The sequence below is a fragment of the Sander lucioperca genome, chromosome 5, assembly GCF_008315115.2.
Source record: "Sander lucioperca isolate FBNREF2018 chromosome 5, SLUC_FBN_1.2, whole genome shotgun sequence".
NCBI classification, from domain to species: Eukaryota; Metazoa; Chordata; class Actinopteri; order Perciformes; family Percidae; genus Sander; species Sander lucioperca.
The window spans coordinates 37,355,326-37,383,130 of NC_050177.1; the positions used below are offsets into that span (position 1 = coordinate 37,355,326).

General features: G+C 39.4%; 2 protein-coding genes across 3 annotated transcripts; both read right to left on the reverse strand.

Moving 5' to 3' along the window:
• Positions 1 to 8,212: 8,212 nt before the first annotated feature.
• Positions 8,213 to 16,382, reverse strand: rab38a (RAB38a, member RAS oncogene family). The gene is made up of 3 exons (XM_031297218.2): positions 15,965 to 16,382; positions 12,713 to 12,993; positions 8,213 to 9,108 (listed from the first exon to the last, which is right to left on the reverse strand). Exons 1-3 carry the CDS (start codon positions 16,164 to 16,166, stop codon positions 8,953 to 8,955), a joined length of 639 nt encoding a protein of 212 aa, XP_031153078.1. The 5' UTR covers positions 16,167 to 16,382; the 3' UTR covers positions 8,213 to 8,952.
• A 468-nt stretch (positions 16,383 to 16,850) lies between these two features.
• On the reverse strand, positions 16,851 to 27,120 carry ctsc (cathepsin C). 2 transcript variants are annotated; one of them, XM_036001317.1, is made up of 8 exons: positions 26,508 to 27,120; positions 25,424 to 25,569; positions 24,578 to 24,732; positions 22,719 to 22,877; positions 21,932 to 22,050; positions 19,687 to 19,818; positions 19,021 to 19,253; positions 16,851 to 17,722 (listed from the first exon to the last, which is right to left on the reverse strand). In XM_036001317.1, exons 1-8 carry the CDS (start codon positions 26,665 to 26,667, stop codon positions 17,456 to 17,458), a joined length of 1,371 nt encoding a protein of 456 aa, XP_035857210.1. In that variant the 5' UTR covers positions 26,668 to 27,120; the 3' UTR covers positions 16,851 to 17,455. The 2 variants fall into 2 exon arrangements, with proteins under 2 accessions (XP_035857210.1, XP_031153077.2); XM_031297217.2 differs by having other exon boundaries at positions 22,719 to 22,874; positions 26,508 to 27,115.
• Between the last annotated feature and the right edge of the window lie 685 nt (positions 27,121 to 27,805).

The following is a 27,805-nucleotide window of genomic DNA, read 5'->3' on the forward strand; positions in this document are numbered from 1 at the left end:
ATAAGGAATGCAGCATTTCTTTTCTTTTATCATCTTTACCAAAAGTACTTTCTGTTCGAGGAACGTCACAGCATCAAGTCCAAGTCATTATACATTATTTTCTTTTCACAGGTTCTACATTTATCTTTACCATCTCTTTATGTCTTTATATTCTGTCTTTTCTCTCATTCCTTTCTGTAAATGTGCAAAGGTGAGTACAGTGTCAGGTCTCAGCTGGTCTCATGTTACTGTCCTGTTATTCCTTCTCCCAGTGGTAGAGGCTGTTGCTAATATGGCTATAAATCATGTTGCATGTTGCATGTCTGTGTGTGTGTGTGTGTGTGTGTGTGTGTGTGTGTGTGTGTGTGTGTGTGTGTGTGTGTGTGTGTGTGTGTGTGTGTGTGTGTGTGAGAGAGAGAGAGAGAGAGAGAGAGAGAGAGAGAGACTTGATTAAGAAGCAGAGAGTAAAGGCCGGGGCACAGAGGGATGGTAAAGGTGAGACAAACAGACACATTGTCTTGCCTTCAAAAGATTTCGGGATGTAATTGGCAACTGACTGCGAAATGAAACGTGGTTTCCCATTGTCTAGAAAAAAAGGAAGGTTTTGGTTAATTTTATAATCTTATGATATATATTTTTTGATTAGCATTAGCCTATATTATTGATATGTTATAGTTGCACCAAATCCAGTCCAATAACTTTCACTGATCTGGATAAGAGTGTCAGCTGACTGGATGTAAACGTAAACTTGCCGCCAGACTGTTATTACAGACCAAACCTGGGAAAGAGATTATATGTTTTGTATGATGCAGGTCAAATTCCTTGACATTACATGTGATGTGTGGCATTGATAATAATTCCCTAATCTGTGTTACTATAGCCAGAAGGGTTACACACTGTTTTTTTTGTCTTGGGCAGAAAAACACATCACATGCATCCACAATCAGACGCCTCTCTGCATTGTTAGTTTGCGAGCTGATATTTTTACTATCAGCATGATGATAATTTATTCAGCTTTGGTACAAACTCTAGCACTGGTGATAACCTAGAAATGCCCAAGGGTCACAATCCTGACAGAGTTGGTTGGCCTCTGTGTGTTGATGCTAAAGTGGTAAAGCTGCAAATTAATGGGCCGTGTGTGTACCATGTAAGGCAGAGAGAGGGAGAGGGAGGGAGGTATGGTGAATTACAGCTCCCTATGTAGGGATATCCCACCAGTGAGTCTATGCATGTCATTAGAGCGAAAATCCAAACACACATAAAAATAAACACCCTGGCAGCCCTGCTGCAATTTATTACCTCTATTTACTGTATATCTGTTACAGTCGTGGAGGAGAGGAGGATTGAGAGAGGGTAGGCGGAGGACTGGGAATTGGAGAATGCAGGGAAATTGGGCAAGGGGCAGAGAGAGAGGGATCTAGAGAATAGCAGGGGAGAGAGGTAGAAAAGAGAGGAGATGGAGGGAGAAAGAGGAAAGAGGACTGCTTAAAGAAAACAGAGCATGGGAACAAGAGAAATAGCTGAAGAAAGACAGAGACAGATGAGAGAAAAGAGAGGTCTGTAGGATTCTGGGACAGCTGAGATCTTGCTGAACAAGACGACATCCTCTGTTGCCATGACAACTGCCTCCTTGTGAGCGATCATTCGGTCCCATGCTCGCTCGCCCACACAGAGATGAACACACACAAACACACAAACACACACACACACACACAACTCTTTAACATGTCCTCAAACTCCCACGCTTCCTGGTAACTTACCTCTCATCCGCCCACCTCTCTCCTCTCCATCCTCCCACTCTCCAGCCATCCATCCATCTATGCAGTCTACCTCCCAACACATCAACACCCATGCTTCCTTGTACTCTGTCTGCCACCCTTTTCTATTTTCAAAAAGTAATTTCCTTCCTTTGATTGATTTCTTTGAATTATTTTTTGTATTCTTTATTTATCTCCTGTTTCACTTGTTAACATGGATGTCTATGTGTTTTGTGTAGCCAGATTAGGTGGGAGTGTGTTTGTTGGTATGCAGTGTTTGTTCAATGCAGCACATGCACTGCTAGATAGCGCTGTAAGGCACCTCAGAGCAGACCACAGCTGTGGAACTGAATCCACAGACACTCACAGTGACTCCAGAGTACAAATCCATACACAGTTTTGGGATGTGTGTGTAAATAAACAAAAACACTCATGGACACACACACACACACACACACACACACTGAAAATCAGGATAGAACACATTCAGCACAAGGTCACATTAACATGAATATTCTGTACACATGCTGTTCTGCACACATCCACTGGAGGAGAGACAGTTGGCACAGAGGGGAAGGGCATTGCTGACCAATATTCAACCTAGCCTTTTCCCTGCCAAGGCAAAGAGAGCCAGAAAACATGCTGCCGCTACACACACACACACACACACACACACACACACACACACACACACACACACAGTGGCCTTGGCCAAAAGAATCCCAGGGACAAACAAGATGTAGCAGCAATCAACTTCCTGAGCGGAGAGACACTTGTTATGAAGTGGAAACCATTAAATCCATACTGACATAAATTATGTTGACATTTCCTACCTCCTTTTGTCACAATAGAAAGAGGGTTAACTGGACACATTGGGTGTAATTGTATGGTAATGTGACACAAATTGATTCTGCAGAGGACATTGTGGCATCATGCACATTAGAGCATAGAACCAGTACATGGAAAAACAGCAATTAATGGGACAATAGGGTATAAGATGTGATGTAGTGAAAATCAACAGCCCCATTTGTGACATTCTGCACCAAAGTGTGTCACAATCACTGTCCAAGGTGCTGATCACACAGGGATGCAGAGCTGCTGATGTACTGACATCAGTCTGGGCAGTTAATTTACTGAATCAAACTGACACGTAAAATGTGTAACATAAAGTAAAATATCCTTCAGGAAGACATGAAGACACAATATACTTATTTTTACACATCAATAGTGCCAGTTGAAATGCACTCAACATGTGCACTGTATTGTACTTGTATTGCACTGTATTTGAATATAAATCATACTGTTATTTTGCATTTCTGAAATGAATACAAAATAGTATACCCTAAGGCACAAGATACATCATACACTAGTCATCACTCCACTAGATGCACTTTTGGATGGGAAACTAATGGAATGTTCAGAAATTCATTAATTTTCTTCTCACAAATGCTTCTTGTTTTCCACATGATGGAAGGCTGGGCCTCTATCAGCATGCACTAGAGAAACACCCCGAAAAGGTCAACAATCTACAAGGGTGACACAGACTTATACATATATCTGTAGGCAGTCGAGAGTCCGCATTCTACCTGACTTTGATGTCCATGGAGCTTTGGAGGAAACTGGAGTAGCCTGCTATAAGGGGAAACCTTGTGGAAAACAATGCAAACTCAGCACAGTATGTGAGCTTTTCTTGCTGTGAGTTGACAGTGCTTATCACTGAGCCACTGTGTCACGTCACACACAGTCTGTTCAAATAAAAGTTGGTCACTGAGGATCTTTGTGGCAGTGTGGATAATAGACCAAATTTGTGTAAATTGCATACTAAGCTGTCTGTGATGAGTCGGTAAAACTAATATTTGTTGTTTGTGTACATTCCAGCATGCCTCTCTAACTGTGTGAACCTGAACGTATGCTGTTTTGCTGTATGCTGTTTTATGCATGTAATGTGGCTCAATAGGAGTCAGTTTCTGAAAATCATGACCATTTTAAAGTTTGTCGATGAATAAAAGTCAAACTCTAACATAGTTTGAAAGGATGCTATACACAGACAATTCACTGAATTTTTCAGGTATTTTCAGTCTTTTATTGTAACAATAGATTATGGCATTCATCTCCTTTTCCTTTCGTAATGTGTACTGTTAAAACATAAGGAGGCCGTTCTTGAAGCCAAGGAATGGAATTAAGATCTAAGAGGTGTCTTTTCTCTGAAAGGATCAGAAATGTGTTCATCCAGTGACTTTAAGATGTTTTTTTTTGTCTGACAGTAATGTTAATTAGGTGGAACTAAGGCTACTCTGCTTGTCGTCAGCAATAATAGCATTGCAAAAAAACGAAAGCAGCTAAATCCTGGTGTGACGATAACAAAGTAGTCGAACTTCATCGCGTTTAAGAAGGACCTGGCTACACTTTTAGAGGAGAAACCGCCTGTGTTGTTGTCCATCTCAACCTTTGTGCATAACCATCTGAAAGAAATGACTTCTTTGGTTCTTTGTTTACGTAGTGCTTAGTACACTTACAGTGTGGGAGCCCTGTCTGGCTTACAGTCTAAGGCTTAGACAGGGACATACCTGTAACCTATTTAGTTCTCCCAGCACAGTTTGTTGGTGTGATTTAGACAAAAAGCTTTCGGTAGGCAGTTCTTTGCTGTCTGAACAACCTTTCCACTCAGTCAGGTGCTGGTCAGGGTATATTATTGTGTATTTTAGCCCAGCTGGCAGTACATTACATCGTAAATAGCCTTTGCTTCTGTATTTTAAGTCCATCAGGGGGTAGACACAAAACAGAAATGACAATTACCTGAAATAGCTCCAGTTGTGATTATGTGCACAGTCCTTAACTGGCCCTTTCTTTTTGTGTCGGTGAGTTCAAGGGAAGAAGAACAGTGACTTCCAACATGATAATTCCAGCAATATGTCTCAGGATGCTGAGGCAGATAAATGATGGGGGAAGACATTGTAACATTGTTACATTGCTACAGACAGAACTGGAATCACTCTTGGTACCCTCTGTTTTATCTTTGTGCTTCCACAACCATCCTCTCCAAATGCTTGCCTCATTTCATAGTTTGTCTAATTTTAGCATTACCTTTAGATGAATCAGATACTGGTATTAACTGACACACAATGACTAACAAATAAAGTAAATATCTACTAATTTGCATTGACATTTGAATGACCTTATTAAAACAAACACTCCTTTTATACAACAGGTGTGTAATTGGCATCAAATGTAAAAGTGCAAAGGTTGGTAGTGGTGGAAAAAGGTCAAAAAATTATCAAGTCCTACATAACTGTGTCCCTGCTGCAAATGTAAACAAATCCTCAAGTGTAATCAATAATACATTTGCATGTGTGTGGTGTGTATGTGTGTGTGTGTGTGTGTGTGTGTTTGTGTGTGTATGTGTGTGTGTGGGACCTGGGTTAGGTTCTGAAGCGGATTATTTCTCTGTCCGTGGAGTCATCCAGACTAGGTCTTTGATATTCCACATAGCACTCCATTTAAAATGCAATAAAACTTCTGCTGCTGTGGGGTAACACACATACACACGTAGACGCACATACAGACAAACCCTCACATTATTCGATCAAAGTTGGATGTGCAGCCGCTATTTTCATTCATCCAAAGTCTCCCCTGGCTCTTGCTATTGATCCCATTTTACCGGGTGTTTCATTCACAGCCAGATTACGCCTGCCATAGCCTCCACTTCCAACACCTCTCTCAGTGTTTATCGATCATATAGTAGCAATTCAACTGAACTCAGTGCCTGTATTTTTACTGTGGCTGTTTTATTGCCACTCTCATTACATTTTATTATTTATGCTTAGGCATCAATGCTGCAAAAATAAATGCCATTTAATCTTCAAAGGGTCCTTTTTCATTTAAGAACAAGTAGCTGAATTCACAATGGATGCTCGTGCACTTTTTGGACCTCCGAAGGATTTCTTCTTGCACAGAAATCCTTGCAAACTCCAGCTAAAGGTTATTGCAAACATTAAATACAATTTACAACACAATAATAATAACAGCACTGACAGGTAAAGTTGTGTGCATTATGTAAAATGTCCACTTGTGACATGTGACACCGTGAGTGTGTAAGTTAGTGAGTGTGTGAGAAAAAGGGAGACAGAAAGCCTTTTAAGTCATCCTGAAATCACGTGCAGCTTATTTTCTCCTTATCCTGTATGACTGAGAAGTCTTGTGATTATAGTCCCTTGTTATGGTCCCTCCCCCTCTCTCTCTCTCTCTCTCTCTCTCTCTCTCTCTCTCTCTCCTTTTTTCTTCTTTCCCTCTAACATGGGAAAGGAATCTAGAAGAACTGAAAAGACAGGGCCTGTAAGTAAGAGAAACAACTCTATCAGTCTCTCAGCAGCCTGTTTCCTTAGAGACCAGCAGTGAGCGAGAGATAAATCTGTAAAATCTTCTGAACATCTGTGTGTGTGTGTGTGTGTGTGTGTGTGTGTGTGTGTGTGTGTGTGACACCAGAGGAAAATGCCCACATAACGCTGCTCCCTCTGCCCAGTGTTTTTCTCTCACAAATTGTTACATCAATGCTGACAATCAGATCCAATTAATACAAATTAGAGAGTGCCACCTTCTTTCTCCAGCGGGTGCCCTCACCTCTGAACCAATAACAGATTGTGTCTTCGTGTCACTGGGATGAAAAGAAACCAGTGTTAAGCGAGGCACAAAATGTTATCTTCTGAGTGTCAGGAGAAAGGAGAGGTCTGATGGAGGCAAAAGGCTGAAAAAGGTTGGGTAACTGGACAGAATTGTTTTGGTACAAATCAAGCCACATCGTACTTAAATCTGTGACTGGATTTAAAAAGCATATATGAAATAATCTAATTTATATGGCCCTGATCTTGGGTCGTCTTTGCGTGATTGCTTTTTTTCATATTAAATTGGTGTTAGTCACTGAAACAAGCTAATTAACAACCAAAAATAGTCTGGCAGTGTAGTCAACCCCCGGTTTACTTATTTTTTGCTTAGCAGCCAAAAGTCGCAAATCAACAAATAAGAACTACTGGAATCTGGACTTTTTCTTTGTAAAAGCGGATTTTCAGCATATTAGCGAGAGTGACCGGTAACACATACTGCGAGAAAAACATAATCCTCTTCTAAGAGGAATGGAGGAATGTTTCTCCTCAAGTCTTAAATGCCTTTATAAAGAGAGACATTGGAAATAAATTATGTGGTTTAGTGCCAGAAATAGATATCTGAATTGCATTACATTTGAATTTGCTGTGCTTTGATTAAATCTGTTAATTTGAAATATGTTGCTGTCCGATTTTTAGTAGCCACCTTCCAAAACTAATGTACTATTTATCATGTAGATCATGTGCATATCATGTACATAGATCCAGAAATAATGATGTAGCTTTGAGCACAAATCATGTTGTACATTTACTGATTATAACAGTGAATTATTCGGAGAATGGTGCATTAATTAACTACATATTCAAAGGACATCTGACCTGATTGGTTGTGAAGCTGCTGGTCGCAAAACGTTTCCTTTTGTGTGTGTTTTTTTAATGTGGATCATAACAAGGCTGAGCATTTTCTTCTTCTTCTTTATAACAGCTAAAAGCTTTTTAGTGATTTAGCTAGAAAAATAATAGGGCGATGTCGATCAAGCGTGTTTTGGTCACAACCCTAAAACAAAATAACTGCCTAGAGATATGAACACTTTAAAATTGATTTTCATTGGACCAGGGACCCATCTAAATAATATTGTTCTCCGCTGGAGCCCCACCTAAATTTCTGTGTATAGGACACAATATCTGGATTAACTGTCTATGGGGACACAGACATGGTGGAGAGTGAAATCTGCTTTCTTAAAACATATGAAATTATAATGAAATTAATCTACCTTTAAACATAAACACAAAATCCACTGTACATGTATGTTAGGAAAAGTATGTTTTGTGGTATGTCAGTTTAGCTTATACTGCAAAAGACTGAAAACTGAAATGTTGTCCACTTACCCAGGTGTTTTCACTGCTGCCTGATTAGACCTGTCCTGTTAATTTGTTGCACCTGTGAGGGCAGGACTATTTACACCTATACCATTGTTGGTCTAAACAGCCAGAGTGATTGAAAACACCTGGGTGTGAAGATTATAGCATTAAATCACATCCGGACATAAATCAGTAAAGCTATGGTTTATTCATATGAACATGTTGAGATTTTTGGTTCTATAATCTGTCTCATTATACTGTATATAATATGTACATGTTATATATATGCATTTATCCCATAATTACAAATATTACAAATATTGAACAGTGGAATATAAATGTAATATAAAACCATTGAATTAAAATGGAAACAATATTGTCAAAGTATTATGAATATGTTGCCATGGAAATGAGTGGAATTCCACCTCAGTGATGAAAAGTAAGGCCGTACATACCTTAAGTGCACTTAAAAATAAAATATGTAGTGAATATTTCCATTGAAGGCATTGAATAAAATAATTTGTATTAGAAAAGGCACTTTAATTACATCAATATAATCTGATATACATTATTGGAGCCGCCAGATGTACATGACGGAAGTCAAGAAAAGACAATGACAAAGTAAAATAAATGAAACCAGATTTAAAGAAACCATATATCTAATAATGTAGCTGTAGTGTTATCAGGACTGAGCTTGAATTGCTTTGGTTATCTGGAGGAAAACTATATATAAATGTGCTTTTAATACTGCTTATTAGCCCAGAATGGCATGTGAAAAACTAAAAAGAAATTGAATGAGGAGAAAGAAACAAGCAGAGGCCAAAAAAAGAGCAAGAGAAGGAAGGAAAAAAAAAAAAAACACCTAATGTGGTTATTAAATAGAGATCACCTCCATGGACCTTTATACAGAAATACTGTGATTTGCTGCAATCTTTCTGCTCATGTGTTCATTAACTGTGTCTCCATGGTAACTGAAGTGGCAGTGTCAAGGTTTGAAGTCGCCCAGAGGGTGCCCTTGTCTTTGACAAGCACACAGAGCTGCATCCATCTCTCTTTCTCTCTTTCTGTCTCCATTTCTTGAGCCAGCTGCCTGTCTGTCATCCACTCACCCTACCTCAGCTACCAGACATGAAAAGAGTTGGCACCTGTACATTCTTCCTAAAAAAAACAGCCAAAGTTCTCCCTCTGTCTCCTGCTCACAGACAAACTTGACTTTGTGTGTAATGAGATACAAAAGAATATCCAACTGTCAGGGGCTATTACTGGGATCTAAAGCAGGAGGAGCATGTCCCGCCTTTGTCCTTCTCTAACTGGGGGGTGATGGTGTCTGGGGCTTCTGATTGGAGCATGTCATTCTCACTGGCAATGATGTGTTTAACCAAACAGTTAGCTGCTTCATCGATGTTGATGTTTTCCTGAAAAGAGAAGAAAAAATAGATGGAAAAAAAATAGAAAAGATAGAAAGGTGGAGAAGAGAAGAGAGGAGGAGGCAAGAGAAATTGATTAATGCAAGCATTTTGATGAAAGGGAACAAAACAAGTGCGGCAAGAAAAACCTGTGAGAGCAGGTGAGTGAACCAAATGGGCCGTTACTAAACTGAGTGGATGGATGACACACCAGCCAGCAGCCATGATGTGAACACAAACTGAAAAGGGAGTTTTACATACATGTCTTCCCAGCTGCTGCCAGTGGTCTCTGCATGTTGAGGCAGTCACAAATAACAATACAACCTCATCCCTCCTTTACACACAAATACAATGTGATGAGTGATATAAGTATAGTAAAATGTGTGAAATCTCTGAATTGATGATTTGAACAATAGCATTGGAGTGTAAGAAATATAGAAATTAACCAAAAATAGTTAGATATTTCTAACTATTTTTTTATGTCTACATGTACAATATTAGAAATTATTCTCAAACTGAATATTGGTGCCTTACATGTTCTTGCATCAATAAAATGAATGTCTCTGTAATAGTGGACTCTCACAATAGCAAAAAGGCTACAGTCATAAAAATACTATACAGACTCTCACATAATAGAAATATACATATTCAAACCCAAATTAAATGTCATGATTAATTACTCAAAATGTTATACATTTTTCAAGGATCTGCATCTAATGAAATCAAACAAAATTCATAAAAAATAATTCATTAGGTACTGAATGATGTGAAAGTGTGTTTTCTGTGCTGAGTAGCTTTAATTTGACGTCAACAGGAGACAACAATTACGTAATGTTTTAAATAAACAGTGCTAACAACAGAATGATTTTTGTCTGACAGAAATAAATGCCTGAAGTGCTGCTCATTTTATTTTATTGTATTCACATTGTAAAGTTGAATCAGGTTCAACTTTACGCAGTATTTTTGCACCAGTGCATTTGTGAATTATTCTGTGTTTATTGATTATGTCATTATGAAAGGTTGTTTTGAGTGAATTTTACCTTAATTGGAAACAGACAGGAAGCAGTGAGCTTGATTTACAAACCTATTCTACCCAACAAAATAAAACACAAATGCCAAATGTCCACTGTCAACAGCACCCACAGATTGGACCAGACCCATAAGATTTAGAGCGACTTGGACCAGAGCTTAAGGCTGAGTAAACTAGAGAAATGGCTCACATGAGGAGAGGGCCAGCAGCGAGTATTGATAAGATACACAGACATGCACAGAAATTCTTTATATGTGATGCAGTAGCCGTAGAAATACTGAATATTCATAAGATCTTACAGTGTGCTCAGTAGGATGTGACATGCTGCTGTTTGCAGCACCCTGAGCTTCTCACACACACACACCCCTCTGTGTGCCACGTCGTGATCTATCATACTTACTGTTAGATCTGGAACAAACGATTCTTCCAAAGCAAAATAAAACACAACAAAACACCTTCTCTACACTGCCAACTTCACTCTCTTCCCGTGCATTATTGTGCATGCAGAATGTGTGCAGTATTGTTTAAGATAAACGTTGGAAATAATTCTTCTGACAGGTTATTTGGCAGTGAGTATGTCAGATATATTACACTCTATACACTCATTCAGCACAAAAGGAAAATGTATATTTTCTTGTGCAAATGACACTTGAGACATCAAGATGCATATGGCTTAATATTTTGCTATTTGTATTTACGGTTACAAATAGACTCTTTTTTTTTTTTTTTTTTTTTTAAACAAACACAAAACAAAGAGCGGTATGGGCTTCAGACTCAACCAGTAAAAATGTTCACATACCAGCTCACACTCTGTGACCATCTACAATTTTTCAAAAATGCCACATTACTGGTGGTGGTGCTTTTAAGGAAATCCTCTCAATTCCTTTAGTTTACTTCCTAGATTTCGACAACTTAAATCCTCAATTGATCTTAGCCACCTTTATTGTTCTTTCACTACCTCCTCCACCTGTTTGTTATTCAGAAGGTTATCTCAAGGGTAAGACATTTGGTGCAAAGTCAATAAGCCAAAAAACAGGTGAATAGTTTTTGGTGTAGATCCATGACATTTTTAAAGGACGTTTTACTTATTTGTGTGTCATATATAGTAATAGTAATAGTAATGTAAAATAGTACAATGATAGTAAAATAGTAAAATAGTAAAATGAATAATCATTTTCTGTTAATAAAATAACTAAACATTTAGAGGAATGTGCTGCCTTGGTGAGGGCACTCTTTCTAATACTAAATTAACTAAATACCTAATACTTTCTATTATCAGTTTGTGCACCTCCAATAGCTATTGTGTAAAGTAACAAGCAAAACAATAGAGAGCAAGTGTCACGGCAATTATTTTTACTGTATATGGATAACGGTTTGTCTGTGTGTGTGCGTGCGTGCGTGCGTGCGTGCGTGCGTGTGTGTGTGTGTGTGTGTGTGTGTGTGTGTGTGTGTGTGTGTGTGTGTGTGTGTGTGTGTGTGTGTGTGTGTGTGTGTGTGTGCGCACGTCCCAGTTTATTTTCCTCTCTCACCATCCAGCTGTGAGATTCCTGATCCACATTAGCTGCTATCAGGGCTTGTGTTGGTGTCTCAGTGAGTTGTGTGTAGGTGGGTGACTCCTGAGCTCATCTCTCAGTCAGGATTTACTCACCACATTCTTTCATTTCTGTCTGCCTCAATAAGTCTTGAATTATACTGTTTTCTAGTTTACTCAAGTTTAAATGTTTCATATTTTATCATTCGTTGTGTTTATCTGTGTACTTTGTTGCTCAATTAAATACTTAATACTCCAATTCAGACTGTATAGGTTACATGTGGTTAAGACTTAAACTGGCAACATGCATACATACATTTTTTTTTTTTAAGTTCTGTTTTTTGGTATTTAACAGACGTTACACATAAAAAACAGATAATTATAGTGCTTTTACCTTGAGATAAAGCCATAAAGGTTAGCTGTTTCTCCATGTTTCCAGTCTTTATGCTAAGCTAAGCTAACCATCTCCTGGCTCCTGCTTCATATTTTAGAAACAGACATGAGAGTGGTATCAATCTTCTCATCTAACTCTCGACGAGGAAGCGAATGAGCCTATTTCTAAAAAATGTCAAACTATTCCTTTAATCTGTGTCGGTCAGTAGAAAATAGTGGACTGATACATTCCTGCACATCCAGTCTGAATGATAGAGAAGCTGATGCAAGTGCAGCTGACCTGATATAACAAAGTGGGAATGTCTGCTCTGAGACTCAGCTCTGCTCAGTGACTGAAGCAAATACTGTGTAGACAGTAGAGAGTCTATTAAACTCAGCACTTTTAAAGGATTTCTGTGCCTCTGTGGTGGCGTCTCCATCGGGTAATCAGGTGCTGGGTCTGATACAGTCGAGCTGGTAGGGAGTCAGATGCTTCTCAAGGACATTTGAACAGGAAGGACACGCCTGCTTGAACCTCAGCGCTCCTGTTGAAATGCTACTCTTTATATCCACAGCACCACATTGCTAGCTATGTCACTGATTTGTATTTATGTGTGTGTGTGTGTGTGTGTGTGTGTGTGTGTGTGTGTGTGTGTGTGTGTGTGTGCAATCTTTCTCACCTTAGCAGATGTCTCGTACCATCCCACAAAGCCGTTGTCCTGGCAGAACTGCTCCATCTTTATTCCATTATTGGTCAGTACGTCCCGGCCCTGGTCACATTTATTAGCCAAAAGCACAGTGGCTACATGTTTCCCATTGGCAAGTGACAGTTTGGAATCCAAGTCCTCCTTCCATTTGGTGACGGCCTCAAAGGAGGCGGGCCTTGTGACGTCAAACACAATGAAGGCACCCATGGCCTCGCGGTAGTACACACGGGTCATGTTGCCAAACCTCTCCTGACCTAGAAGACACAGATGGACAAGGATGCAGATACACACTTTTTATTTTGTACCCATTTATAGGGAGATCAGCTACATGCTGGCACCGTAAAAGCGATGCTGTACAACCTCAGCAGCAAACCCACACAGAGGATTTTATCACACTTCTGTCTCATATGTACATGTGGTGCATGCAAGTATTCCCAACATACCTCGCCCACTCTCTCAAACACACACACACACACACTGATATGCATGTTTTACTGTTACTTACTGTGTATGTGTGTGTGTGTGTGTGTGTGTGGGTGTGTGTGAACTGTAAAAATTGAGGGTAAAATTAATTCGATAAGCTCTGTAGGAATGTTGTATCCACACTATTTTTTCCCATCCATAATGTCTGCCAGAGCACCATCAGTACCAGCCTAACAGTTCATTTTGCGGGCGAAACCTCAACTGATCCTCCTAAAAACAGTTTGCATTGGAGCATTTGCTTTTCACCTGCCATCCTGCACAGGTGGATCAGAGCACCGGGTCAGCTGCACAACAGCTGGGACGAGGTCTCAATCAAGGACATATCAGAAGGGCAGAACCTTGTGTTATATTAATACGTATCATAGTATAGTATTACCATATACCAAGTGAAAAATGAAGTTTCCAGCTTTCTGTGTAAGCCAACTCAAACATGTTTTCTGGGCAATGACCAAATAAAAATATAAAAAAAATGGTTTCAAACTTAAGTATATCTCTATAACATTAAATATGAATGACTAAATAGGCAGTCATTTATGTTAAAGTTCAGACAACCTTGTTATGAGTAACAGTTGTGTGTTCATGCCCCTCTAATAAGCCCTAAACCAGCCTCACTCACATCTTTATGGTATATGCCCGTGCAGCCAGCCACGTCACCCTGTCAGCCCTGGCCATGAAAGAAATGGCAGTCAAAATAGAACGGTTGAAATTATAATTTGTCTTGGGAAATGCACAGAAACAGCAAGTGATTTATTACATCTGTGGCATGAGAAAACTTCTATCATCAAACCCCCAGACAAACCCACAGCAGTGCTGGCTGAAGTAAAATGCCAGATGCAAATTAATTATTTTTAAAATGCACATTTAATCTACATATTTGCCTTGTAACCAGTGTGTTTATTTGACATAATCTTGAAATGTCCCTTCTATGATCCAAACTAAATGGAGAACCCATAATGGCCAGGCTATGCAGAACTAAGATTAACAATTCAGGCTTTCCCACCTCAAGGCTTATAACTTTAGAGCACATACAGTACAGACATATAGCAGTTTTCTCTGAAGGAGACACTCATCTATAGTTCACAATAAAAGCTTTCTGTATACAAGAGCTCGGGCCTCAAATCTCCCTCACATGAGTTTAAGACACATGACTGCTTGCGCTTTCTGGAGAGGGCGCACAGGAGGGGAGAGAGCAGCAGGTCAGAGGATTCTTCTAAACCTCAGCCGACACTCATGTGAGATGAGACTGCTGTAGCCTTTAGGTTTGTTATCTTACCCAACAGCATCCCACTCAAAAGCCTTTATTATTACTGTGTTTGCCAAAAGGCAATCACATCATTTAAATACTGTATTATGTCAAATAAATTATGTTAAATACTAATTTCTCCTTTTTTACAGAAGATATTCTCTATTTTATTATCCAATGGACTTCTCCCCTCTCCAGGTCTAAGTGGACGAGTCATATGAACCCCAATAAATGCATACAACATAGTACAAAATGAAAATAAAACCAATTACAAAGACTACAGAGTATTTGAGGAATGTCACGCAGTTCAGCATATCGCAGAGAAGAGGTGAGTGGCCAGTGGGGGCAAGACAGAATTACTGTTATATATTCAATAAATGCATCTATGTATGAATGAATGAATGAATTCTTAGCCTTTTAAAATCATAAAGACAACTTAGATGCCACCATTACTCTGCCCCACATAATGAAGTAGCTTTAACTACATTTGGTTTATGAAAGGTCACAAACATTTTGTTGATTTAATATCAACAGAATATACAGTATGTAATACGATTCATGTCCAATATCTGATTTTGGTTTCAGTGAAAGTTTCTCTGTTTCATGACTTCTCTGGATTGAGTGTGTGTTTCTTGTGATTGTAAATAAAGTGAAACATGTAATTGCAGATATGCGTTGCCAAGTGATTTGAAGTGAGCAATGCCAACAGGTCAGCTGATACACGTGAGGAATTTTAACCCTTAATATCATCCTGCTACCAAAATGGTTTAATAACAACTGTGATGAAGTGCTCTCATGCTCATTAATCACTGACCTAAACTATATGTATAATAAAAAATACACAGTTCTCCACATTTGACTTGAAACAACTATATTTTCCTTTGGAGCAGCCAACCTTTAATTTATTATTTGGAAAGTTTTGTATCTAACCTAAAATGGAAAAAGTAGGTTTTTATAACGACCACACTGTGATTGTGAAGCAGATTCATTCAATCATGTGACGTTTGAAAAAGAAAAAATGACATATATTATTATAATAATAAGCATAATTTCCTCCAGGGCTAAAAATAGCTTGGCACTAACGTTAATGATTTTCCAAATGAAGCCTACAGCTAATTCTACTTATGAGACAGTTTTTAATAGACCAGGTGCATTTATTTGTCTACCAAAGTATGTTGTCAACAGACAAAAACTATTATCTAAAGAACTAGAAGAACTAATATCCGTCTATTTTTGACCAGTGTGTCCTATCATATTGGCTACATCTTTAGAAATCCATACATTCTAATTGTTTCTAAGATATTAGGCAGTTATCCTTATTGGCTGTAGCTCACTTCAGAACATGTGTAAAGTTTGAGTCAAAGGAAATTAAATCACAGAAACCACCTGGGAATATCAAACTTATTATCAAAATTTCCATAACACCCCATATTTGTTTCCCCTCCTGTAAATCTGCTTTAATTCATGTGAGCCATGGGTAAAAGCTGGACTGTGTGTACCTGCAATGTCCCACAGCTGTAGGCGCACCGTTTCCTGGTCCCAGTTGAGGACTTTGAGTGCGAAGTCCACCCCAATGGTGGCTCGGTAGTTGGGACTGAAGTTGTGATGGACATACCGCTTGATGATGCTGGTCTTGCCGACCCCGAGGTCCCCTATCACAAGAATCTTATAGAGATGCTCCTTATTGTGGTTGTTCTGCATGGCGACCGAGGAGGGCGAGAGCTGAGCATGAATCCACCGTAATGGAGAGGACCGGGGGATGAAAGGGGAAAGCAGAGCACAGGACAGCGCGGAGAGAACTGAAGAGAGTTGGGAATGAGAGAAAGGGGAGGTGAGGTACGCCCTGGCCCACAGAGGGAAGTAGAGCACAGTCGTCTGGACCTTGTGACTCACGTAGGCGAGCTTCCTGGGAGTGCCACCACGAATTTAAACATCCAAGCGGAGAGGATAAACTAATATTAAGTCAGCAGTGGAAGAATTATTTAGATCGCGTGCTTAAGTAAAACAGCATGAAATGTAAATAATTCAGCACAATTGCTTAACTACAGTACTCAAGTGCATGTACTTAGTTACTTTCATCACTGTAAGCCAGAAAATTAAACTAAGATTTACCCACATAAGGAGCTTGTATGAGAGCCAGTATATCAACCGTTTTGTTTCATCATTCCTTCACCCCCTTATACAGTAAGTTATTGTTTCGCTCTCCTGTTGTTTGTTGGAACCTTGTCATGCATTTTTGTTTATCTGAGTCTTTGCTTTAGATAAAACTGTTGATCCACCCCAACCAAAGATTAAAAAAAAAATAATTCCAGTAAGAATTCATTCAAATTGTGTTTCATCTTCTAACACACACACACACACACACACACACACACAAAGAAAACAGACATTTAAAAATGCTTTTAATCTGTCCAATTTAAGAAAAACAGTGCAAATCAGAATAAAAGGCACTACAATCAGTAACATCCCTTTATCGATTGATTAAGAATTCCCTTTAAAATGGCCCACAGGGAACACAGACAAATTGCCCCACAGAGAAACATGGCAGTCATGGTGTCAATTTGATGCAAGGACAGAAGATATTACAATTATCCACTGTTGCTTCCCTGAGACAAAGAATCAAACAAACACTGACTCCTCTCATGTGTGTACTGATGCATTTTGATTCCAAGTTTATGTCGGCAGTTACAGCTTTAATTAAAATAGTTTATATGCAGCTAATCAGTGATTGTTTTAATCAGGAAACATTTTTTTAAAACAATGTGGTAGGCTGACATGCTAAATTCATGGCATCATAAGAGCAGGGTAACTGTTTCCCTCAAATTAAAAATCTGCTGTAAGTGGTAAGTGTCAATACTTTTAGAAACAAACCATAAAACAAAAGTATTTATGCTTTTCACTAATGTAAGATTATAGTTGCCTACATTTACTACATCAACAGTGCCCAGCTGTTAAAACCACTCATTCCTTTCATCCTGAGTTTACAGCTTCTACAGTTTGGGAATGGGGTTCGCTGCAACTGCAATGCTCTCAATGGCACACTCGTCACTGCCCCGGCGAATTCGGAAGTAGCCGTCCTCGCCCCAGCCGGTGCTCCAGCTGTTCTTGACAATCCAGTACTTCTGTCCGGTCATGTGGCAGCGGCCATACCCCACCAAAAGCACGGCATGGTTGGTCAGCTCAAAGGGATTGAAGGGGTCTGCAAGGCCTGTGTGGTGGTAGATGCCCTCCTTATAGTGCATGAAGTCAGGATAGACCTTGGGAAGGAGAGGGATGATTTACTTTACATTTTTACACTCTGTACCAAATCCAAGCTATACTTATGAATCAGGAGGCTGTGCTGTGTTGTAAATGAGAAATTACCGAATACACTTCATTCAGAAAAAAGGTTACATTTACGAACAAACTATTCAAATAAATGAGTAAATTAATGGGAAACACGTTCTCTGTCTGGTAGTATTTTGTGGTTTGAGGTTAACAGGAAAGGTCAAACCTGTACTTCCAGATAATTAGCAAATAGCTTATGTTAAGAGTTGGTGGCATAATACTATATATGGTGAATTAAATTAGATTAGAGTAACATTTGCAATATGCACAAAAAAGCAAAGTTTGAAGGTTTTGCAATACAAAAGAGAAGCAGCCGGATGATATCTTGCAGGGTTTTCCTCAGTGTTTTATAGCAGAGATGGGCCACCTTCCTTGATGCAAAGACCATGTCCACTAACATCGGAAAAATGAATACACTTTTGAAATAAAACTTTGACCATTAAGCCCACAAGTGGTTGAAATTCACTAACCGTAGAAACAGTAGAAGACATGAATATGAAAATGTCTTCTTTGGTGTTAATTCAAAAACACTATGTGAACATGTGAAAGCTTTATAGGTCTTTTATAGCCTGAATAATGATTGATTCTTAGATTTATCATTAAAGCTATAGTGTGTAGTTCCACCCATGAGGAATTCTAAGTTAATGACAACAAGCCTTCTGTGATCGCACACCACCCCCACCCCTCCTCCACACAGTTGCTAGTAGCCAAGGAGGACACGGAGAATTAAAAAAACATGATGGACTCTTCAGAAGAGGTAATTATCTTCACTCAAATTTCTGCTCGCGAAAGTCGCCGGACGCCACGATCTTCTGAACATAGCCCTACTGAGAAATACAGAGAGAGTTGTGTGGAGCTGATAGTCTTAATTAGCTTTGTATCAACTCTTTTGGCAAGGGCTTGCATGTAACAGATGTTCATTCATATCAATAAGTTGCGCACTAAAGCTTCAAGATGCTTTTGGAAAACAAGATCTCAAGCAGTAGAAATCTTTCCAAAAATCTCAACTTGTGAAGAGGATTTATTTTGAAATTGGATAAAGTGGCTTCTAGTTTAACTGGACTTCTGCAAGACACAGTGGCTGAATTTGGGCTAAAATAAGCAATTTCTGACAACACAGGTTAAGCTCAACTTAACTGCATTGACAGATCAAAACCCCCAATTGTTTAGTGAACACATACTGTATGTATTGGAATAGCAGTTAGGAAACTGTGAGCATCTGGTTTACCTCAAAGGCGACCCCCATGGGTCCATTCTTGACCAGTTCCAACATCATTGCCATCTCACTGCAGCCCCCATAAAATCCACCGACGTAGTTGTATTCTGCGGTGTAAATGCGGCCACAGTTTTGAGGAACGCCACACGGAGTGTCCTTTGCAACATATGGAAAGCATGACTCATCCACAACGCCGAAATCCTGCACATACTTCCCAATCAGGTATGGGAACCCACCATCGCAACCTTGAAGAGGAGAGATGAAGATTAAATCTGGTTTGTTCAATAGGTCTGAAATTCAGTGTTATCATTATCAAGAAATATTTTAAGAGGTTTACTCGACTTTTTAACTTGGTGAAATCCCTCTTGTGGTCCAAGATGGGAAAAAATAAATTAGGCTTTTCCAAGACTCTTCAAAAATAATTAGTGGATATTCACTAATCACTGCAGTTATAATAACTCAATATACTTTCTAAAAAAAAACACTCAAGTGTTACTTGTTTTGATAAAGGAGGACGGTGTCCCAGGGTTTTCTACATACAGTAGTACTACACTTTTTCATCATTATCATGTATCGCAATATGACTATTCAACTACGGTAAGAACATCATGAACATTTTCTAACTGCTGCTCGATTCATATTTGCAATACTTTGATTTTAGATGGAGAGTTAGTTTACCTTGAGAATATTCAGAACAGGAGACCACTTGTTGCGGGCTGAGGATGGGAGTCTCAGTGTTGTTGGTGAGGATTCGAACACGAGCTTCCAGCATTCCCATGGAGGCAAAAGAGTAGCAGCTTCCGCATGATGCTGAAACGGAACGTCAAAGATTTACACTCACACTGCTATGCAATACAACAGCACTGCAATAAATCCTGACTTTGTAAAGCTTGTGATGTTCAGTTTTTCTTGATTGTACAAGTCAACTGGTGTTGTACTAGATAGCATTATATTATGAGGTACTTCTAGTAATTTTGTCCTAATCTATGTAAATAATGTGGACAAAACATTGGAAGCACCTTTCAATATAATGCAATGCTGCAACGGCAATAATGTCAACACCTCTGACATTGTCAACCAAAACTGTCCAAAGATACTGTAGGTACACCTGCACATGCAATCTGCTACAACACCCCTGAAATAAACTCCAAATAAATTGGTAACTCTGTGCACTTTCATTGCACATTTGTTCAAGAATACAAGGCTCTGTAATGTTCCTGCCTCAGTATACGCAATGGAGCAGTGCACAGAGACAGATACACTGATTAAAGTGCCCATATTATGAAAAAATCACTTTTTCTGGGATTTGGGGTGTTATGTTGTGTCTCTGGTGCTTCCACACACATACAAACTTTGAAAAAAATCCATCCATGCTGTTTAGAGTGAGATACAGTTTCTGAATGTGTCCTGCCTTCAGTCTCTGGGTGAGCTGTTCAAAATCGGCACGACTTGTGACGTCACAAGCCGAAACAAGCAGGCTAACCGCAACCATTAGCTCGTAGCGTTAGCATGCTAACGCTAGCATACTAACACTAGCATGCTACCTCGTTCTCAATAGCAAAGCACTGCTACAACACACACAAGTTCACCATAATCTACAAAAGAACTACTTACATGTGCGCCCTCATTTATAAGTCTCCCAGCTAATCCTGCCTTGTAACTGACCGAAGTTGTAGAAACAACCTCTTTTACTGTCTATGGAGCTAGCTAGCTGACATGATCTACATCTGAGCTACTGCGCATGTGCGAGTGCAATCAAAGATAGTACAGAAGAAGAAGAAAAGAGGTCTCACTCTGTAGCTAAAACAGAGACCAGCTGAAAAGAGGATCTGCAGCAGTGAGAGAGAGCGGTGCAGTACAACAAAAATATGGTGTTTTTTGAAAATGAAACCATGTAAACCTATTCTGGTACAACATTAAAATACAATTATGAACCTGAAAATGAGGATAATATGGCTGCTTTAAAGCCACTGGTTACCATCAACAGTGTGGGACACCAGGTTCTTAATAAAATGCTCTGCAGAAACAAATTAGGTCAGAGAATAGAGGCTGTTGGGATTTGCAGGGTGCTTTAATTGTAGTAATGATTCAAGTCAGGGGGACAGTGAGAACAGTTTTCATTTAGGTCTAAGTCTCTTAAGACTAATAAGGTGTACAACTATTTAAATTAAAGATCGGTGCTAGTGGGAAAACGTTGCTGTCCTAATATTGTATACGTTTCTGAGATGAGAGATGAAATGTTTGTCATGTTGGACCCACAGGACACAAACATTAGAGCTCTCTCACAGGACTTCTGATGAAGCTTTAATCTGCTACAATGCCAGTTACACCTGCATCTTCCCTTAAAAGTCACTGTTGGATTGCATGTGATGTTAAGAAGCAGGCAGACCAATTCATACTCAATCATACCAATTTTTGTGAACTGAAATGGAATCTACCAAATCCACCTGACTCGAAACACTGAAGCAAAAATAAGCTCAGCAGCACTGCAAAGTGGCTTAAAGGGCTTCTATTGAAACTCTCCAGCCCTCTCCAGATCCTTAAACCCAGCCCTACAGAGGCCCTCTCAGTCACCACGAATAATCCCTCCACCCTCACACTAAGCTGTGCAGAAACACAAGAGGAGAGCAGAAAGCAGACCCAGGTGTGCCAAGAGGGAAGTCAAGTAGGTGACGGGCTGCTGTTCAGTGTCTGCCCTTACCGACAGCTGCTCAAGTGTAAGTACAGCTTTGTCTGCCTCCTGCAAGTCTTCCAATTGATATTGCTTACATTTCTAATATGTGCACACAGATACAGTATAGTACAGTTATCTATCCATCTTCTCTTTGGTATATGTCTTGAATGAACTACCTTTGCATGTCGGCACACAACAGTAAAAAATACTGAGCTTCAAGGTTTCTGCAGGACAGCAACTGAATTTCACCTTGGTTTCGCACAGGGGTGACAAAGTTAACGCCGTCAACGTTCCTCCAGTCCCAGTGCTCAGGTAGAGCTGCCGCCATCTTGGCTAAATCAGCTTTCACAGGCATAGAACGAACACGCCTAGCGTAAAAATAAAGAATCACATGTGAATCACAAGGGAATTTTGTGTTAGATATTTTGCATTGACAAACTGTTTTACAGAAAACCTATTACTATAGAAATGAAATGCATGTAGCTCCACCTTCAGTAAGAAGAAATCCTTTAGCCAAAGTAATAATTGAAGGTTTTAACCGATGAGTTCAGTTCAAGCAGATGTTAGTTGTGCTGTTTTTACTTCTATTGTTGGTAAAGTACGTGTTTATTTTGCACGGACTGCTTGGTAGTGCAAAAGATAGCTAACTGAATTTGGAGCCTGTCACACGCATTCCAATGAAAGTAAAACAAGAGGCCATGTTATACCATGTAGTATTGAAAAACAATAAAATCCTTATGGGGAAGAGAAGCAACCATCTTGCCATTAGGAGTCATCTGTTTAGGTGTTGTGTGTGATGGAGTACTGGTAGTGTGTATAAAAGCAGTTTCATACACCTCCTAACCGAATGAATAGGACAAAGCCCGGCAGGATTCATGGAGAAAAAAAACGTAGTAGTAATAATAGTAATTTTGAGCATACCAGTTATTAATTTAGGAACCCATATTACTAATTTGAGTGCATGTGTTTTTTTTTTTCCTCCACGACACCTGTCAGACATTGTAGTATAGTATGGGAAGTGCAAGTAAATACTCACACAGGGATACGGGAGGCGGGCCCCCCTGCTCGGTAGTGCAGCTCCTTCAGAGTGTACATCTCATGCTCTGGGTAGGGCGCAGCCTTCCACGATTTCTGAACAGAGTTAATGGAATCAATGAAGTCCAGGTTGTGTTTGTAGGGCTTCTGGTGCAGCCTAGAGGGTGAATAAGGAAACATGTGTGGTTGTGATTGTTTGTTTTTTTAAAGGGGCTCGTCTGCCACACAAACAGAAGAACAAAGACATTGGAAGCAATTGTTGTTCAGTTGAATCATAGTATGTCACCAATGTTAGTTGGTTAACGTGTACAGCTTCGACAAAATAACCACACCTGACAGTGTAATACAATTATACAGTAGCAATGCAAAACAAACACTACAACTTCTGCTTGTAGGTTTAACTTGGATAATAAAGACCTGCATATATAATTTCCAGGTTTTGATACAGATGTCAAATACAGATTTGAAAAGCGGTTGCAAGCTAAATTGTTGCCTTGAGTGCTGAAGACTATTCCAATAAGAAACAGTTCATGAGGGTATTACAACTCCCAACACAAATGTCCATCCAGACTAAGACAAGGCAGACCTACAGCGACAACACCATCCACTACAGAATCGTGTGCAGAAAAGATCCTACTCCAGTTAATAAAAGTCCAGCCAAGAGACAAGTGTAAATGGGTGCAAATATTCACATTTCATGCTGAAAGAATGTGTTATCTACAGATTAATAATACACAGTTTAAATGTTTCAGTTGCAAGTGTGAGCTTCATGTATGTGGGGAAAATACGGCATGATATAGTGAAGGTGCGGTTTCCTGAGTTAGGGGCTTTCATACACACTGACCAAGCATCAGTAAAAGCACTCTCGACATGCATCCCCAAATAGCTTGAAAGTTGTGTGGAAAAGGGCTCTTTTTCCCAAGTAGAAAGTTGAGCATAACAATGCACTAAATGTTTGTATGGACTTTCATGTAGAAAGAAACAAGGAGGGTTAACTTCCAAAGCTTTGCCTTCACAGACAGACCTCAAATTCCACTGATCATCTTTATCAGACAAACATACTGTAAACATTAAGACACTCTTGCATACCCAAGATAAGCAAATACTTAGAATAGAATCAATGCTGAAGAGCAAGCTGGGGCAAAGATGAACCCAAAAAACAGACATTTTGACTGTGAATATACAAACCTTTTATATTTTTATGATGTATTTGTGTTATTTATAAATATAATATATACAATATGATAAATTAGCAGTTTTGGTGGGGAGCCCAGACAACACAGTGGATCATACACGTGATTAAATCACTTAAAATCACTAAAATTAATCACTCTGGTTCCAAGAGAAACAATATTTTGTTCAGATATATTTTTATGGTTTCAAATTACAATAAACTTGAAACTTCTGAAAACCTTTAACTTGACAATAACCTTGTTTAAATCCAACTGGAACCAAAGAGACCAGGAAGCAGCTTTATGTTGCCTCAAACTGAGTCATCAACATTTCTTAATCAAGTAATTCATTTCTGTATTGCCTCCTCAGCAACGATGAACGTGTGTGTCAACATTAGATTTATCAGGTGTGAATTCAGATTCCAGGCCCATTTGCAAGGCCTACGGAAGGTGAGTGAGGCTAACTCAGTTCACATCAGGGGAGGAACAAGGGAAGAAATGAAAGTTTAGATTAAAGCTGAGATGTGAAACTGCACAGTACACTGAAAGCAAGGACCATCAACACAGCCTTTGCTGAGAGTCTGTGTACAAACAGATTTTCCCATGTACCACTGACATCTAGCTCGTTAGCTAGCATTTCTCTACTTTGCATTTTGTGGGATGTAACAAGCTATCATAATGTACGTACCTGCTGCTGAAAACTGGTTTGTAATCTATTTTGAGTGGTACTGAGTTCACTCTCTTCCCCACAAAACAGGCCCAGTTGTTTCCCAGAACATCATGGACCCACCCTGGCAGGGTCTGGTCACAGTAGCTGGTCACCTTAGGGCCATCTTCAGTGTACTGGAAGTGTAGTCAGACAATCAGATTAGGGCAAACCCTCAGGATTTAAAAAAGCAACTGAATTAAGATCACATTAAACCATATAAAGTAAGCTATTTTCAGTACATTATTCAAAAGGAATTACATTAAAACAACAAAATCTCCCCAATCTTCTCACATCGCTACATTAAACTAAATCAAGTTTAGAAAATGGGGAAGTTGAACTAGACATGAATAAATCATAACCTGGTTTTGAAGACAGACAGGCTATGACACTTCCCTCAACTCAGTGTCATGTGAGTGACTAGAAATATCAAATGACTAAAACATTAACCTTCAATATAGCCGCTTTTAAATGTGCATATTTCCAACTAATTTCAGCCTGCCCTAGAGGTACTGTAGGTACGCATATTTTCCAAATACCATCATATCAGACGAGGGGAGAGGAAATTGAGTGATAGTGAAACTAAACATTTAATGTCAGGGAGTGCTGAATGATGAGATGAACTTTGACAACATAAAGTGAACAGTGCATAAAACAAGCTGAGTTATTATGTTAACGATGGGATAATAACTAGCTTAATGCAAGCATTTTCAATAGATCACAGTGAAAACTTCACCCAGGAAATTTGTGTTTTTTGCAGAATTACAATGACAAGATACTGAAATGATTACTCAAATAAATGAATTGTGCATAATATGCATATTTTACCTTGAAGAAGGCAAACCATTTGTACCCATTAATGACCACTTCAAAGCCCTGGTTGTAGATGAGGGTAAAGAAGCCGATGTGCCCCAGCTCATCTGTGGCTACAGACAGTTTCTCCAGGGTCACCGTCACTGTGCTCTGGCCTGTAGCTGAGGAGGAACACCACAACATTCAATGTAGGCTACAAGAGTTTAACTGCAGGATATGATTCAACTTTTAGATTCATTTCCAATCACTAGTCCTCAACAACAAATATTAACCCAGTGTTCCTACAATATTGAGCATGATTCTATTGCAATCTGATATAATGTTAATATAACGTTCTTGGCTGGCTTTATGCGGGAGTAGTAGGAGCTACTAAAAGTCCAATTCCTCCTTGTATGCTCAAACATATTTGGCTACTAAAGTTGATACAAATTTTTGTTCATACATGAAATAAAGGGTTGACATTATTTATATACATTTTATTTGTAAGGGACATGTACAGATATTATTCATAGGCTATTAATTTACATTAATATTATGTCCCAGTGTTAGTTTAAAGATTTTCATCTGTAGCCCCTTAGCAAGTCACAATTAAAACGCACACACAGAAAAGACACCATGAGCAGCAGGACATAACACACAATGTCAGCAACAAGAGTATTAATAACTTTCTATGACGCCCATGTCTATATTGCATTAGAAACATACTTATACACGTGTTATAATCTACTTATACCACTGTATAATTAGTTAAATTATAAGCAGCCATAACTATTAATAAAGTTTTATAACAATAATCACACTAAAGCATTTCATAATGACTTAGATCAGGTATCATAATACTTCATACTTGCTGGTCACTCACTGACATTTGTTTTTGTAAGGATAATATGTGTATTATGTTATTCAAACCAGACTAACGTTACTCAAAGAGGAAGGGGTCAGGGAATCACCTGCTTTAGTTAACGTCTGTACTGAAAACCTAACATGTCACCTGATTTCCAAATTGCGGAACTAGCTACTCAAGAGTAACGCTATCTCCTTCCATCACTTCTGACCAGTCCCATAATGTGAGCAGTTTATAGTGTGGTGGGGGTTTTACCTTCAGCGGAGCAGTTAATGGTATTGTCGTGTCCTCCTTTGGACACCTGAAACACCCATGTCCCCAGTAGCTCCTCATAGGTGCAGTTGGCCGGTGTGTCACCCCAGGACCCGTCAACCCAAAGTAGCAACAGACACACGAGCACACCGCTCAGCCTCATCTTCAGAGCAGACACAGTTAGTTTACCTTCTTACACACACGCACACACGCACACTGACAAACACACCTTAATACGCAGCCAGATCTGCGTCTTCTGAGAAAAACAGAAAAGTTTGACCCTGTCTGTTTTACTGCGCCACCTGCCCCACTTTAACTAGCTACACTGTTACCCCGGCCATATGCCTGCTTTTTATGCAACTGTAACTTTTTACAAAGATTCACATTTCAGCTTCTACAGTCAAGATAAGTCACTGAAGCCCAACAGCACATGCGCGAATAGCTAGTTAGCAGTAATAGCCGGCTAGGTAATGTTCTCGGCAGTTAAAGCAGATCTACGCAGTTTTTCAGCTCATGTGTATTCATTTAATTACATATGAGCTCTCAGCACGCTATACGTAGTTTATCGTGACTTTAACAGTATTCCACTTCTAGTCCGTCCTACAGAGATTTCAGCGAACAAGGAACCACACACCAGTACTTCTCTTGCCATCGACCATTGTCCTTTGTCTGTCCTTCGTTTTTTTCGTTTTCTCTTTTTGGTTTCGTTTTCCTTGGTCATATGACCCGACAGCTGGGGACATGCGCAGTAGACGCGAGAAAAGTGACGCGGGGGGCGCGCGTAACACTCATAGACGGTATATAAGAATGGACCAACAGATCCCGTTGCACTGGATGGAGACCAGTGAAGGCCATTAGAAGGACTTTTCCGGTGAGCGCTGAGCGTTACTGCGCAGCCTCCAACTGAGAGAAACGACGTAAATGTGACGTGAGCAACGTGTCTGAAAGTTGTAAATCTTCTGGTAGCTGTGCCAAGAGAAATCTCAATCATTCCCAATCTTGCAGAGACGGAGAGTGTAGGTATATGTAAGAAGATAACATGGACACAGGCTAATTATTGCTAACTAAAATGCTAGTTAACATTAGTAATTAAACTTAAACAGCTAATGGTCCAAACTGCCTGCATGCTTCTCCTGTACTATACGGTAATTCCTCTACTATGCGACAGTAAGTCGCGTGGTTATGACACAATCGTTAGCCTATTTTTACAAAAACGTCTACTACGGGGCCATAACGTGAGGTACAAGGTAATTGAGCCTTTTATACATTGTCGTGTTTCTTTAGAAATAAACAATGGACAA